This window comes from Cetorhinus maximus, chromosome 6, assembly GCF_964194155.1.
Source record: "Cetorhinus maximus chromosome 6, sCetMax3.hap1.1, whole genome shotgun sequence".
NCBI classification, from domain to species: Eukaryota; Metazoa; Chordata; class Chondrichthyes; order Lamniformes; family Cetorhinidae; genus Cetorhinus; species Cetorhinus maximus.
Window position 1 is genome coordinate 24,094,439 of NC_135884.1, and position 12,357 is coordinate 24,106,795.

At 41.1% G+C, this 12,357-nt stretch overlaps 1 protein-coding gene across 2 annotated transcripts in view; it reads right to left on the minus strand.

Moving 5' to 3' along the window:
* tamm41 (TAM41 mitochondrial translocator assembly and maintenance homolog) overlaps positions 1-12,123 on the minus strand; it is a 33,042-nt gene extending 20,919 nt beyond the window's left edge. Inside the window, exons 1-2 of one of the 2 annotated variants that reach the window (XM_078543428.1) lie at positions 11,826-12,123; positions 6,246-6,428 (exon numbers count right to left, since the gene is read on the minus strand). In XM_078543428.1, the coding sequence (XP_078399554.1) occupies positions 6,246-6,428; positions 11,826-11,957 (315 nt within the window). In that variant the 5' untranslated portion in view covers positions 11,958-12,123. Of the gene's footprint in view, positions 1-6,245; positions 6,429-8,091; positions 8,235-11,825 lie in introns of those variants that run through there. The other variant, XM_078543429.1, reaches the window with a different exon arrangement.
* Positions 12,124-12,357: the final 234 nt, after the last annotated feature.

The window sequence follows — 12,357 nt, forward strand, 5'->3', positions numbered from 1 at the left end:
ATTTCTAGTGTCATCCTTGTAAATCTTCTCTGCACCCTCTCCAGTGCCTCTATAATATGGCAACCAGAATTGCACGCAGTACTTTAATTGTGGTCTAATCAAGGTTCGATACAAATTTAGCATAACTTCCCTACTTTTCAAATCTATCCCTCTAGAAATAAAGCCTAATGCTTGGTTTGCTCTTTTAACGGCATTGCTAACCTGTGCTGCAACTTCTAGTGATTAGTGTAAATGCACACTGTGATCCCTTTGTGGCGGTGGCATAGTGGTATTGTCACTGGACAAAACCCAGGGTAATGCTCTGGGGACCCAGGTTTGAATTCCACCACAGCAGATGGCGAAATTTGAAATCAATAAAAAAAAATCTGGAATTAAAAGCCTGATGATGATCACGAAACCATTTCCAATTGTCATTAAAACCCATCTGGTTCACTAATGCCCTTTAGGGAAGGAAATCTGCCGTACATAACTGGTCTGGCCTACATGTGACTGCAGACCCACAGCAATGTGATTGACTCTTAAATGCCCTCAGAACAAGGGCAATTAGGAATGGACATAAATCCTGGCCTAGCCAACAACATCCACATCCCATGAACAGAAAAAAAACTTAGACTCACACCTTCCAAGTAATGTGATCTCCCTATTCTTCCTATCTCACGTGTGTGTGCTGAACTTCATTCACCAATTATTTGCCCATTCTGAAAGTTTATTTTGCTCCTGTAATTTGTTGTATCCTTCTCAGAATAGATTACTCCACTCTCCCAACAATTTGATGTCATCCCCAAATTTAGAAACTGTGTTTTTGATTCCAAGGTCCAAATTCTTAATCTAAATTGTGAACAGCAGTGGTCCCTGCACTGATTCTTGTGGAACACCACTTCCCACTTTCTGCCACTCTGAATAATTAGGCTTTACTCCCACTTCTGCGTTTTGTCTTGAAGCCAGTTGCAATGCATTCTGCTTGTCCCCCGACCCCACATTCTCTGACTTTATTCATTAGTTTATTTTGTGGTATTTTAGCAAAGGCCTTTTGAAAATCCAGATAAATTACATTCCCCGTATTACCATCATCTACTCTGTTACCTCCTCAAAAAATTCAATAAGGTTGGTGAAGCAAGGTTTTCCCTTCTGAAATCAATGCCGACTATTCATTATTATACTTTTCTTTTCCAGATGGTCTTCTATTCTCTCCTTTTCCAGGGATTCCATTACTATTCCTACCACTGATGTTAAATTGACTGGTCTATAATTCCCTGGGCATGTTCTCTCCCCCTTCTCAAATACAGGAATTACCTTAGCTATCCACCAGTCTTCTGGCACTACATACACTTTTCCTAATGAATTTTTGAATATGTATATTAATGTGTCTGCTATCTCTTCCCAAGATTATCTTAAAATGCATGGATGCAATCCATCTGGAACCGGGCTTTAATCCTCTTTTGTATTTGATTAGTTTACTCAATACAAACCTCTTTTTTAATTTTAAAGTCACTTATTCATTATTCATCTCATCATTCAATGTCTACCTGTGCTATCTCTCCAGTAAATACAGAGACAATACAGAATTTAACATTTCCGCCATTTATCATTAACTGTGGCATTACTCTGTCTCTTTCTTTATGGTTCTATTCCCATCCCAGCCTTCCTTTTTTATTGATGTGCTTGTAAAATATTTTAATTTATATGTTCCTTGATAACTTAATTTCATTGGGCAAAATTTTCTCCCCATCATGTGACTGTGCGGGAGCAGGCACAGGAGGGTCAATTAAGGCCGCTCAGCGTGACGCACACCCGGAAGTGCTCAGCACTCCTTGTGTGAGCGGGTGGAGGAGGGAGAGTTGGGGCCTGCGCTCTTCCGCGCATGTGTGCGAAAGAGCGCAGAAATCTCCCTGAGGCATGGAGCCGCCTCAGGGAGATTAGCTTGATTATGAAAACTTGAAGTAAAGAATTTTTAAAAATTATTCAGACAGTGTCACATGAGCTGGGGCATGTCAATGAATTTTAATAAAAATTTTTATTAAACTTATAAACCCTTTATGTAACCTCATCCCGCCCGTGGATGAGGTTCCATGAAAAATGCGGAGGCCGCCTGGTCTCTTCGCCTGCCCGCCAACCTTAAGGTTGGGTGGGCAGCCCTGTTGATGATTTCAATTGGTATTTAAATGGCCTTAACAGTTTGGTGGGCGCACAGCCAACTCCGGAGCGCGCCCGCCGAACTGAAGATCGGAATGACGTGCGGTGACATCGGGACTCACACCTGACGTCACCATGAGTCATTTTATGCATCAGAGAGCGGGGCCCGCCGTCCACATGCCGACCAGAAGATTCAAGCCATAGTTCCTCTTTGCCTTCCTAATTGTTTTTTTTACTTCTCTCCTGATCTCTTTGAATTTTCTCTTATCATGCACTCCTCTGTTGTCTATGTACTTAATGTATGACTCTTGCTTACCAACAATCGTTCCCTTATATATTTGATATTGATCCATGGAGTCTCAACAGTGTTTAGTTGTTCTTTCCTTTTAGCTGATTATATATTCTCCTGCACTCTGTTGAATACTGTTTCTCATTGCTGTTCCACATCGTTGGTTGCAAATGTTGTTGTCCGTTGTATATTCCCAAGTTCTGCACTCAGCCCCTCAAAAATCAGCTTTTCTCCAATTTATTTTTTTTGTCAGACTTGGCGTCACGCATTTGTTCCTCTTCACTCATCAAAACAGGTTCAACCCTATGTTGTGTACCTTATACAGAATGATTTGATTTGGCAAAGCTCCACACAATTATTATTATTTTATTAATTGAACTAATTTTCAATTCTGTGAATAAAGCAGGCATTCTGAAAGAAATTTAGAACCCAATCATAATGGCAGCCTTCTCATCAAGCATACGTAAACATTAGCTTGATGTTCTGCCAAATGGGATAATGGGGGTAATTTATATTAGTAAATAAGGCAGACTTGCATTTATATAGTGTCTTTCACGACCTCAAGCCATTCCAAAGCACTTTACAAAATGGTTTACTTCTGAGGTGTTGACACGGTTGTAGTATGGGAGGTGTAGCAGCCAATTTGCGCACAGCAAGGTCCCACAAACAGCAAGGTGGTTATCTACTTTTGAGTGATATTGACAGAGATAAATATTGCCCAGGACACCAGGGATAACTCCCCTGCCCGTCTGTGAAATAGTGCCATGGGATCGTTTCCATCCACCTGAGAGAGCAGATAAGGACTCAGTTTACCGCCTCATCTGTCAGTGCAGCACACCCTCAGTACTACACTGTAATGTCAATCTACATGTTTGTAATCAAATCTCTAGAATAGGTCTTGAACCACAATTTTATGACACAGAGACAAGAGTGCTACCAACTGAGGCCTAAGGAACAAAACTACTGCATTCATTCATAACAACTTTATTTTTCTTTCACAAAATTGTAAAAAAAACAACTATCATTTGGAGTGGACAAAGCTCCCCAACAGCTGAAAATACCTTAATAAAGACAATAGCTAGAATATTTATAACTCCATAATTACAAAATCAGACTTTCTTTAAAAAAAGGGTCCTGACCTGCTTTTGATGTGGAATTAAATTATAACCTTATCTAGTGTATACTTAACAGCAATTAGAAATGGTGGCTTAAATAATGCTGTGCATTATAAGAACATAAGGAATCGGAGCAGGAGTAGGCCATTTGGCCCCTCAAACCTGCCCCGCCATTCAATAAGATCATGGCTGATCTGCCCCAGACCTCAACTTCTCTTTCGTGACAGCTCCTCATTACCTTCAGCTCCCCGATATTTCAATAATCTAGCTACCTCCTCTTTAAATACTTTCAGTGATCTAACCTCCACAACTCTCTGGGTTAGAGAATTCCAGACATTCACTACCTTCTGAGAGAAGAAATTTCTTTGCATCTCAGTTTTAAATGAGTGTCCCCTTATTCTGTAACTATGTCCCCTAGGTCAAGATTCCCCCACTAATGGAAACATCTTCTCAACATCTATCCTGTCAAGCCCCCTCAGAATCTTGTACATTTTAATAAGATCACCCCTCATTCTTCTAAACTCTAACGAACAAAGGCCTAACCTGTTTAGCCGTTCTTGATAAGTCAACCTCTTCATCCCAGGAATCAGCCTAGTGAATATCTTTTGAATTGCCTCCAATGCCAGTATATCCTTTCTTAAATACAGGGACTAAAACTATACACAGTACTCCAGGTACGGCCTCACCAACACCCTGTACAGTTGTAACAAGACTTCCCTATTTTGAAACTCCAAGCCCCTAGCAACACAGGCCAAAATTCCATTTGCCTTCTTAATTACTGGCTGCACCTGCATGCTAACTTATTGTGTTTCATGCACAAGGACACCCAGATTCCTCTGTGCTGTACTTTTTTGGAATCTCTCTCCATTTAAATAATGGATTTTTGATTTTGATTTTTCCTACCAAAGTGCATGACTTCACACTTTCCTACATTAAACTCCATCTGCCAAGTTTTTGCCCACTTACTCAACCTGTCTATATCCCTTTGCAGATTCCTTATGTCCTCATCACAACATGCTCTCTCACATATTTTTGTATCATCAGCAAATTTGGATACATTACACTCTGCCCCCTCTTCCAAGTCATTAATTCAGATAGTAAATAATTGAAGACCTTGGACTGATCCTTGTGGAACTCCACGAGTTACATCTTTCCAACCTGAAAAAGACCAATTAATCCCGACTCTGTCTTCTGTGTGTTAACCAATCCTCAATCCATGCTAATATATTACCCTCAATACCCTGAACTCCTATCTTGTACAATAACCTTTTATGTGGCACCTTATCAAATGCTTTCTGGAAATCCAAATACACTACATCTACCAGTTCCCCTTTATCAACTCAGCTTGTTATATCCTCAAAGAACTCAAGCAAATTTGTCAAAAATGATTTTCCTTTCACAAAACCATGTTGACTCTGTTTGTGTTAAGCTTTTCTAAATGTCCTGCTATTTCTTCCTTAATAATGGACTCCAGCATTTTTCCAACGACAGATATTAGGCTGACTGGCCTATAGTTTCCTGCTTTTTGTCTCTCTCCCTTCTTGAACAGGGGTGTCACATAAGCGGTTTTCCAATCCACTGGGACCCTCCCGGAATCCAATGAGTTCTGGAATATTTCAACCAATGCCTCCACTATCTCTGTAGCCACTTCCTTTAAAACCCTTGAATGCAGGCCATCAGGTGCTGGCGACTTGTCTGCCCTTAGTCTCATTAGTTTGTCAAATACTTTGTCCCTCGTGATAGAGACCGTTACAAGATATTTCCTCCCATTAGCTCCTTGCTTAACTGATATCTTTGAGATGTTTACAGTGTCCTCCACCGTGAAGACCAATGCAAAATATTGGTTTAAATTATCTGCCATTTCCCTGTTCCCCATTATCAATTCTCCAGTCGCATTCTGCAAGGGTCCCACGCTCACTTTAGCTACTCTGTTTTTTTATATACAGTACAATATGTCTATACTTCTAATACTTATAACATATATCATCCAATTTACTGTGATCAGTGTCAAAACAGCGTGTGTATGTACAGACACATACACGCACAAACACACACATCTTTTGTAGATTCATGCAAAATACAAATCATTGCTTCCTACAGTTATAGTGCTTTACTGATGTAGGTAATACAACACTTGATGCAATACAAATGGATAATATGTTTCTTATTACATGCTTTCAACCAAGATTAGATACATTTACCATAGATCACGGCGTGGAAGTCGGTCCGACATATAAAACAACCCATTTTTGGACGCCAAAATGCACGTTTAGGCCTATACTCGGCGTATCAGTCAACCCTCCACTTTTCAGCTAATAAATATATGTTTAGAGCTATACTTGCATCAGGGGTCAGCCTCAATTTTTCAGCTCAGAAATGCATGCTTTGGGTTATATTTGCCTTATAAGTTTGCGCATGGGATCAATGGTAATACAGACTGTGTTGCCAAGAAGATGCATGGGAGTTTAAGACACACCCACAGAGCAGACCATGCATGGCGACCGACGAACAGAAATTTTTTCACATTTCAAAATGGTGATCACCTATACCAATACTGGCAGTTCACATTTTATACACTGTATATAAGTTGACCCCTGTTTTTGGAAGGATTTTTTTGAAAAGCTTCAAAGGTCAACTTATATGCCATGATCTATGGTACTTCCTGTGGTTAGCAATACAAAGCTACATTTCTTGTTGAGCTCACTTACCCTGTCATCACATGGCACTAATGTATTGTAATATATTCCAGCTCCATAATTATTCTGTATTTTACTAACATGGTTTGGTCCAAAAAATCTCAAAAATGAATAATGCCGGGGGTTTTTCAAGATATTCATTGTATGCCAAGTGACAGGATCATCCACAGCAAAGATAAAATCCAGCATATTGTTCTAAAAGTGGGAAAGTGAACAACACATTTAGATAAAAAGAAAACATATAAATCTTCAGAGTAAATATAATTTGCATTATTTTACCTATAATTAAAAAGTACTGCAACAGACTAAGTAATGTTAGCCCATCATTAAAGGAGCTGAAGAAACTCTACTATTTCACCAAATGGGCCAAATTTTGAGACAACTTTGCACTTTGGCCCACATACTTGCTCAATCTGAGTTTGTGCATTGTCATTTTGTTTTTCACCCATCATGACAATTTAAACCTCAAAATTTGTGAGCTGAGTAGAAGGGTGGATATTGAGTGAGACAGTGAGTACTATTGATCTGGAGTAGTTTATGTGCAAATACAAATCATAGGAAGAGGCATCGAAGAGTATGAGACAACAAAGAGACAGAAAGCAATGGGAAGACAAGAGATGCACGACGCAAAGGTTGTAAAAATAATGAATGAAAATCGCCACACAATGGAGAGGCCTGAAGCCAAAAATATCAGCCTCGTTAGACTCATTACTTTTAAAGATTCTTTTCTGCATCACACCCTGTCCTTAGTTTTACTCTTTGCTGTAATCTCAATTACATCAAAGCATTTCATAATTGGTTAATTTTTAATTACACAATTAGCTGCTGAAAAATAATTATAGTAATAACTTAATAGTCAAGCTATGAATTGCAGTTGACCACGTATGGATACAAAAACCTAACAGTTAATTGATCTGAGAGCAAGGGAGATATCTCAATTACTTTTGGTCACATCATTCCAGTGCTAATGTGTTTCATGTGGACACCAATGGAGCAAGTAGAAGGTTTTCTTTTTGCCATCAAAATGCCTCAAATTTCCCCTATAATGTAAACCATAAATGGAGACCAACAATGAAATCCCAGAAGGTCTGAGTTACTGAAGTGTATTTAAAGAAAAACTGATTGCCATGACAAAACTAGACATGATACATTTTCTGTAGCTGATGGCATTGTTCTCATAGAAACTATGGGAAACAGATGACCCCTTTTCTATAAGCTTATTTCACAATGTCAACTGTACTTTTCAGACAATATTTTCGATACAAATATTAAATTCACTGATTATGGACCTCCAGAGTATATGTCATAGTATTAGCTCCTGAAATATTATAACATTGCAGGTGATCCTACTCAATTGGTTAGTGTTTATACAACACCAGCTTCTCCTTGGATAATTATGCTTATATATTTCTGATATTAAGTTTGGCAATATTACCAATGTAGGGATGGTAGTTCACTACAATGCAGTATGGTTCAATGTTATGACTGTATCTCTTCCATTTTAAGTATTTAAATTAGGTACAATAGTAGAATTTTTAAAAAGAGAGGAGAGACCAATGTTGTCCAATAGAAATTGCTGACTGGCCACAAGTGTGGCAACAGCGGCAGTTTTAGCCATATGCGCCCATTTTAGTAATAAACACCTTACATCACATGTATTATGGCCCATGTTTATATTTACTTAAAATCTATCCCAATCAATAACCAAGTGAAATAATGTATTCATGATCAAAAATTAGGTGCACAGTCTGCTTTTCATCTGACCATTTTACCAACAAAAGTACAAAGATGAAAATACGTATACGCTGTGTGAATATTAGTATTGAGGTCACATGCCTTACAAATTTCTATTACTCACAATTTATTGGCTAAAGGTAAATGCAATCAATCAGTCACATCTGGATTCCCAATAAGCCGCATATGTCTGGATGTTTTGAATTGGTTCCTTTCCTGCAGTGACTGTCCACAGTACTCGATATAGTGGCTAATCTATTGGACAACACTGGCATAGAAAAGTGGTTTATAGGTGTCATAATTCAAATGAAGGAACGATTGTTTAATATCAATCTAGTTGAACATTTATAGGCTCACTACACAAAACTACCAACAACGCAGCAAAAATTGACAATACTACATAGAGGGACCACTCAGATTTCTGGAGTGGAAATTAGTTAAGTGGAGGATGCTCATCTAAGGTTAGGGGAGCACTTCACTCTGCAGCTCAGTACTAGAATCCTAAAGTGGGAAAATATTCCATTGCCTACAACTAATATATCTTATCATGATGGTTACACCCTGCACACAACTCCCTGCTCAAAAAATACTATAGGACAGAGAAGACATTTTATAATAGCTTATAAAAGAGAGGAAGAAAGCTTTGGTATATTCTGTAATGCTATCAACCTTTCAGGGTTTGCCCTGTTCCTCATAATTGAGAAAGCAAAACTAAATAATTTTCTTCCCTTTCAGCTGTTCAGATTTTAAATCAAACTGTATGTCCTGAAAGATAATGAGATGAGGTAGTTTAGATTAAGAGCGACTGAGGTCAAAATTACGCCACAACTGTAATCTTGGCAACATACCATTAGTAACTCTCTCTATTTTTAGCATCATTAGAATGGTAGGCTGGGGAATCTTGTGGCGCAGTGGTAGCATCCCTATCTCTGAGCCAGAAGTTCCAGGTTCAAGTCCTGTTCCAGGACTTGATGGCCACAGAAGGTGTGTTCATATCGTGGCCAAACAGGTTGATTATCAACCTGCAAATCCTTGCAATATGCCTATGGCAGGCAGTAAGAGCAGGAGAGTCTCCAGGTCAGCCAGAATCTGCAGAAGGCAACAGTAAACCATTGCAGTACCTGGCCAAGCATAACCATGAACCAACACATGGAAGTTCATGGCTGCCAATACATGAAGGGCACAGTATCTGAAGAGAGAGAGTATGAGGAGTCTAACTTACTCACACACAGTCTCTCTCACTTATCTCCATATGATAGAATTAATAAGTGTTTGTTCCCACCATGCAGTAGTGTCATTTAATAAGAAAGGTTTAGTTTCTGTTTAGTCTTCCCCATCTCAAAGTGGAGAGTCTCTCCAGCTGCATGCAATAGAACTATTAATAAAGGGACTCTCTCCCTTTATAATAGCGTCAATAAGAATTGATTTTATTTTCCCATTAAAAAGCTCATGATTGCAGTAAGGGTGTGTCTCTCTCCATATGTCAGTACCATTAATAAAGGCCCCTCCATATTAGTACCATTGAAAAGTTTTCCTCTACCCATATTATAGAAACATAGTTGGGTTACAGCACAGAAGGAGGCCATTCAGCCTGTCAAGTCTGTGCCGGCTCTCTGCCAGAACAACTCACCTAGTCACACTGCCCTGCCTTTTCCCCATAGGGCCTGCAAATAGTTTCTCTTCAGATAATTGACCAATTTTCTTTTGAAAGCCATAATTGAATCTACCTCCACCACACTCTCAGTCAATGCATTCCAGATCGTAACTACTCGCCGCATAAAATGGGTTTCCTTTGTCACTGTTGGTTCTTTTGCCAATCACCTTAAATCAGCGTCCTTTGACTCTTGATCCTTCTGCCAATGGAACAATTTACATCTACTCTGTCTAGAACCCTCATGATTTTGAACACATCTATCATATCTCCTCTCAACCTTTTCTTCTCTGAGGAAAACAACCCCAGTTTCTCCAGTCTATCCAGATAACTGGAGCAAGCTGCTTTGTCCTGGACGGTGTCAAGCTTCTTCAGTGTTGCGAGAGCTGCACTCATCCCGGTAAGTGGGGAGTATTCTTTTACATTCCTGACTTGTGCCTTGCAGATGGTGGACAGGCTTTGGGGAGTCAGGAGGTGGATTAGTCATTGCACAATTCGTAGCCTCTGACCTGCTCCTGTGGCCACACCAACCTTCAGCCACAGGTGTCGAGTGGATGATCCAACAGCCTCCTCCTCCGGACCCCAGCATCACAGATGCCGCTCTTCAGCCAATTCGATTCACTCCACATGATATCAAGAAATGGCTGAAGGCACTAGATACTGTGTTGTGAAGGCACTAGATATTTGTGCTCCGGAACTTGCTGCGCCCCTAGCTAAGCTGTTCCAGTACAGCTACAACACTGGCATCTACCCAGCTATGTGGAAAATTGCCCAGGTATGTCCTGTACACAAAAAGCAGGACAAATCCAACCTGACCCAATTACTGCCCCATCAGTCTACTCTCCATCATCAGTAAAGTAATGGAAGGGGTCATCAACAGTGCTATCAAGCAGCACTTGCTTAGCAATAACCTGCTCACTGATGCCCAGTTTGGGTTCCACCAGGGGCACTCAGCTCCTGACCTCATTACAGCCTTGGTTCAAACATGGACGAAAGAGCTGAACTCCCAAGGTGAGGTGAGAGTGACTGCCCTTGACATCAGGGCAGCATTTGACAGAGTGTGGCATCAAGGAGCCCTAGCAAAACTGGAGTCAATGGGAATCAGGGGGAAAACATTCCACTGGTTGGAGTCATTCCTAGCACAAAGGAAGATGGTTGTGGTTGTTGGAGGTCAGTCATCTCAGCTCCAGGACATCACTGCAGGGGTTCCTCAGGGTACTGACCTCGGCCCTACCATCTTCAGCTGCTTCATCAATGACCTTCCTTCCATCATAAGGTCAGAATTAGCTGAAGACTGGCATCTGTGATGCTGGGGAGCTCTGGAGGAGGCCGAGATGGATCATCCATTCGGCACTTATGGCTGAAGCTTGTAGCAAATGCTTCAGCCTTATCTTTTGCACTGATGTGCTGGGCTCCTCCATCATCGAGAATGGGGATATTTGTGGAGCCTTCTCCTCCAGTGAGTTGTTTAATTGTCCATCACCATTCATGACTGGATGTGGCAGGACTGCAGAGCTTAGCTCTGATCCGTTGGTTGTGGAATCGCTTAGTTCTATCTATCATTTGCTGCTTATACTGTTTGGCGTGCAAGTGGTCCTGTGTTATAGCTTCATCAGGTTGACACCTCAATTTCAGGTGTATCTAGTGCTGCTCCTGGCATGCCCTCCTGCACTCTTCAATGAACCAGGGTTGATCCCCTGGCTTGATATTCTTGCTTATTTATTCATATGAGCTCTAACTTCACTAACAAACCTGTCACAAGTTATCTGGGATTTAATCACATAATTTTGGAAGTCCATATACACCATTACCCTGAGGTGTCAGCTGTGGCTCAGTTCATAGCACCCTCGCCTTTGAATCAGAAGGTTGTGGGTTCATGTCCCACTCCCGGAAACCAAGAACTGTGAATGTACTCAAAAGAGTTACAATCTGTGACTGTTGATAACTCGAAAGAGTTACACCATTACCCTAATCCTCTCTGTTACCTCATCAAAAAACTCAATCAAGTTAGTTCAACATCAGTGGTGCTGACTTTCCTCAATTAACCCACATTTGTCCAAGTGACTGTTAATTTTGTCCCAGACATCAGTACCATTGATGTATTGTTTCCTCGTCACATTACCACAGATTGGTACAATTAATAAGGATCTCCATCCCAGCCCATGTTAGTACCGTTAATAAACAGCCCCCCCGTCTCCCTCACTTACACTCGGTCCCGGGTGCCCTGTCTGTCCGAACAGGCCGGAGCCGTAAGCAAAGGCCAGGCTCAGGTCCCGGGGGAAGTGGGCCAGGATCCTCCGCATCAAGCCACTGTTACTCTGCAGCATAGGCAGCGACATGGCGGCCCGCAGACTCGCCGCGCACACAGCCCCTTCCGCGATCAATAAGGGCCTAGCACAAGCCCCGGAGTAAAGTTATCAACGAAGCGACTCCATGGTGTCAGAGCGCCAAGGGCTGCCCGGGGCTCCGGCCGCCCACAGCACGCACGCTGCTCCGCCTGCTGGCGGGAGGAGCGAGCTGCAGGTTGCACAGGGCAGGGAGAGTTGGACAACTTCGTTCACCTCCTGTGGTGTTTTAGACGGTGTATCAATGCCCAGTATTCTGGACTAAGAATTGGAAGAGGGATTGGGAAATCTTATGTCACTTTTATACCTGTGTCCCTACTACTAAAACTGCAACTTGCATTTATGTAGCGCCTTTAACTTAATAAAATGTCCCAAGGTTTTTCACAGGAGTGTT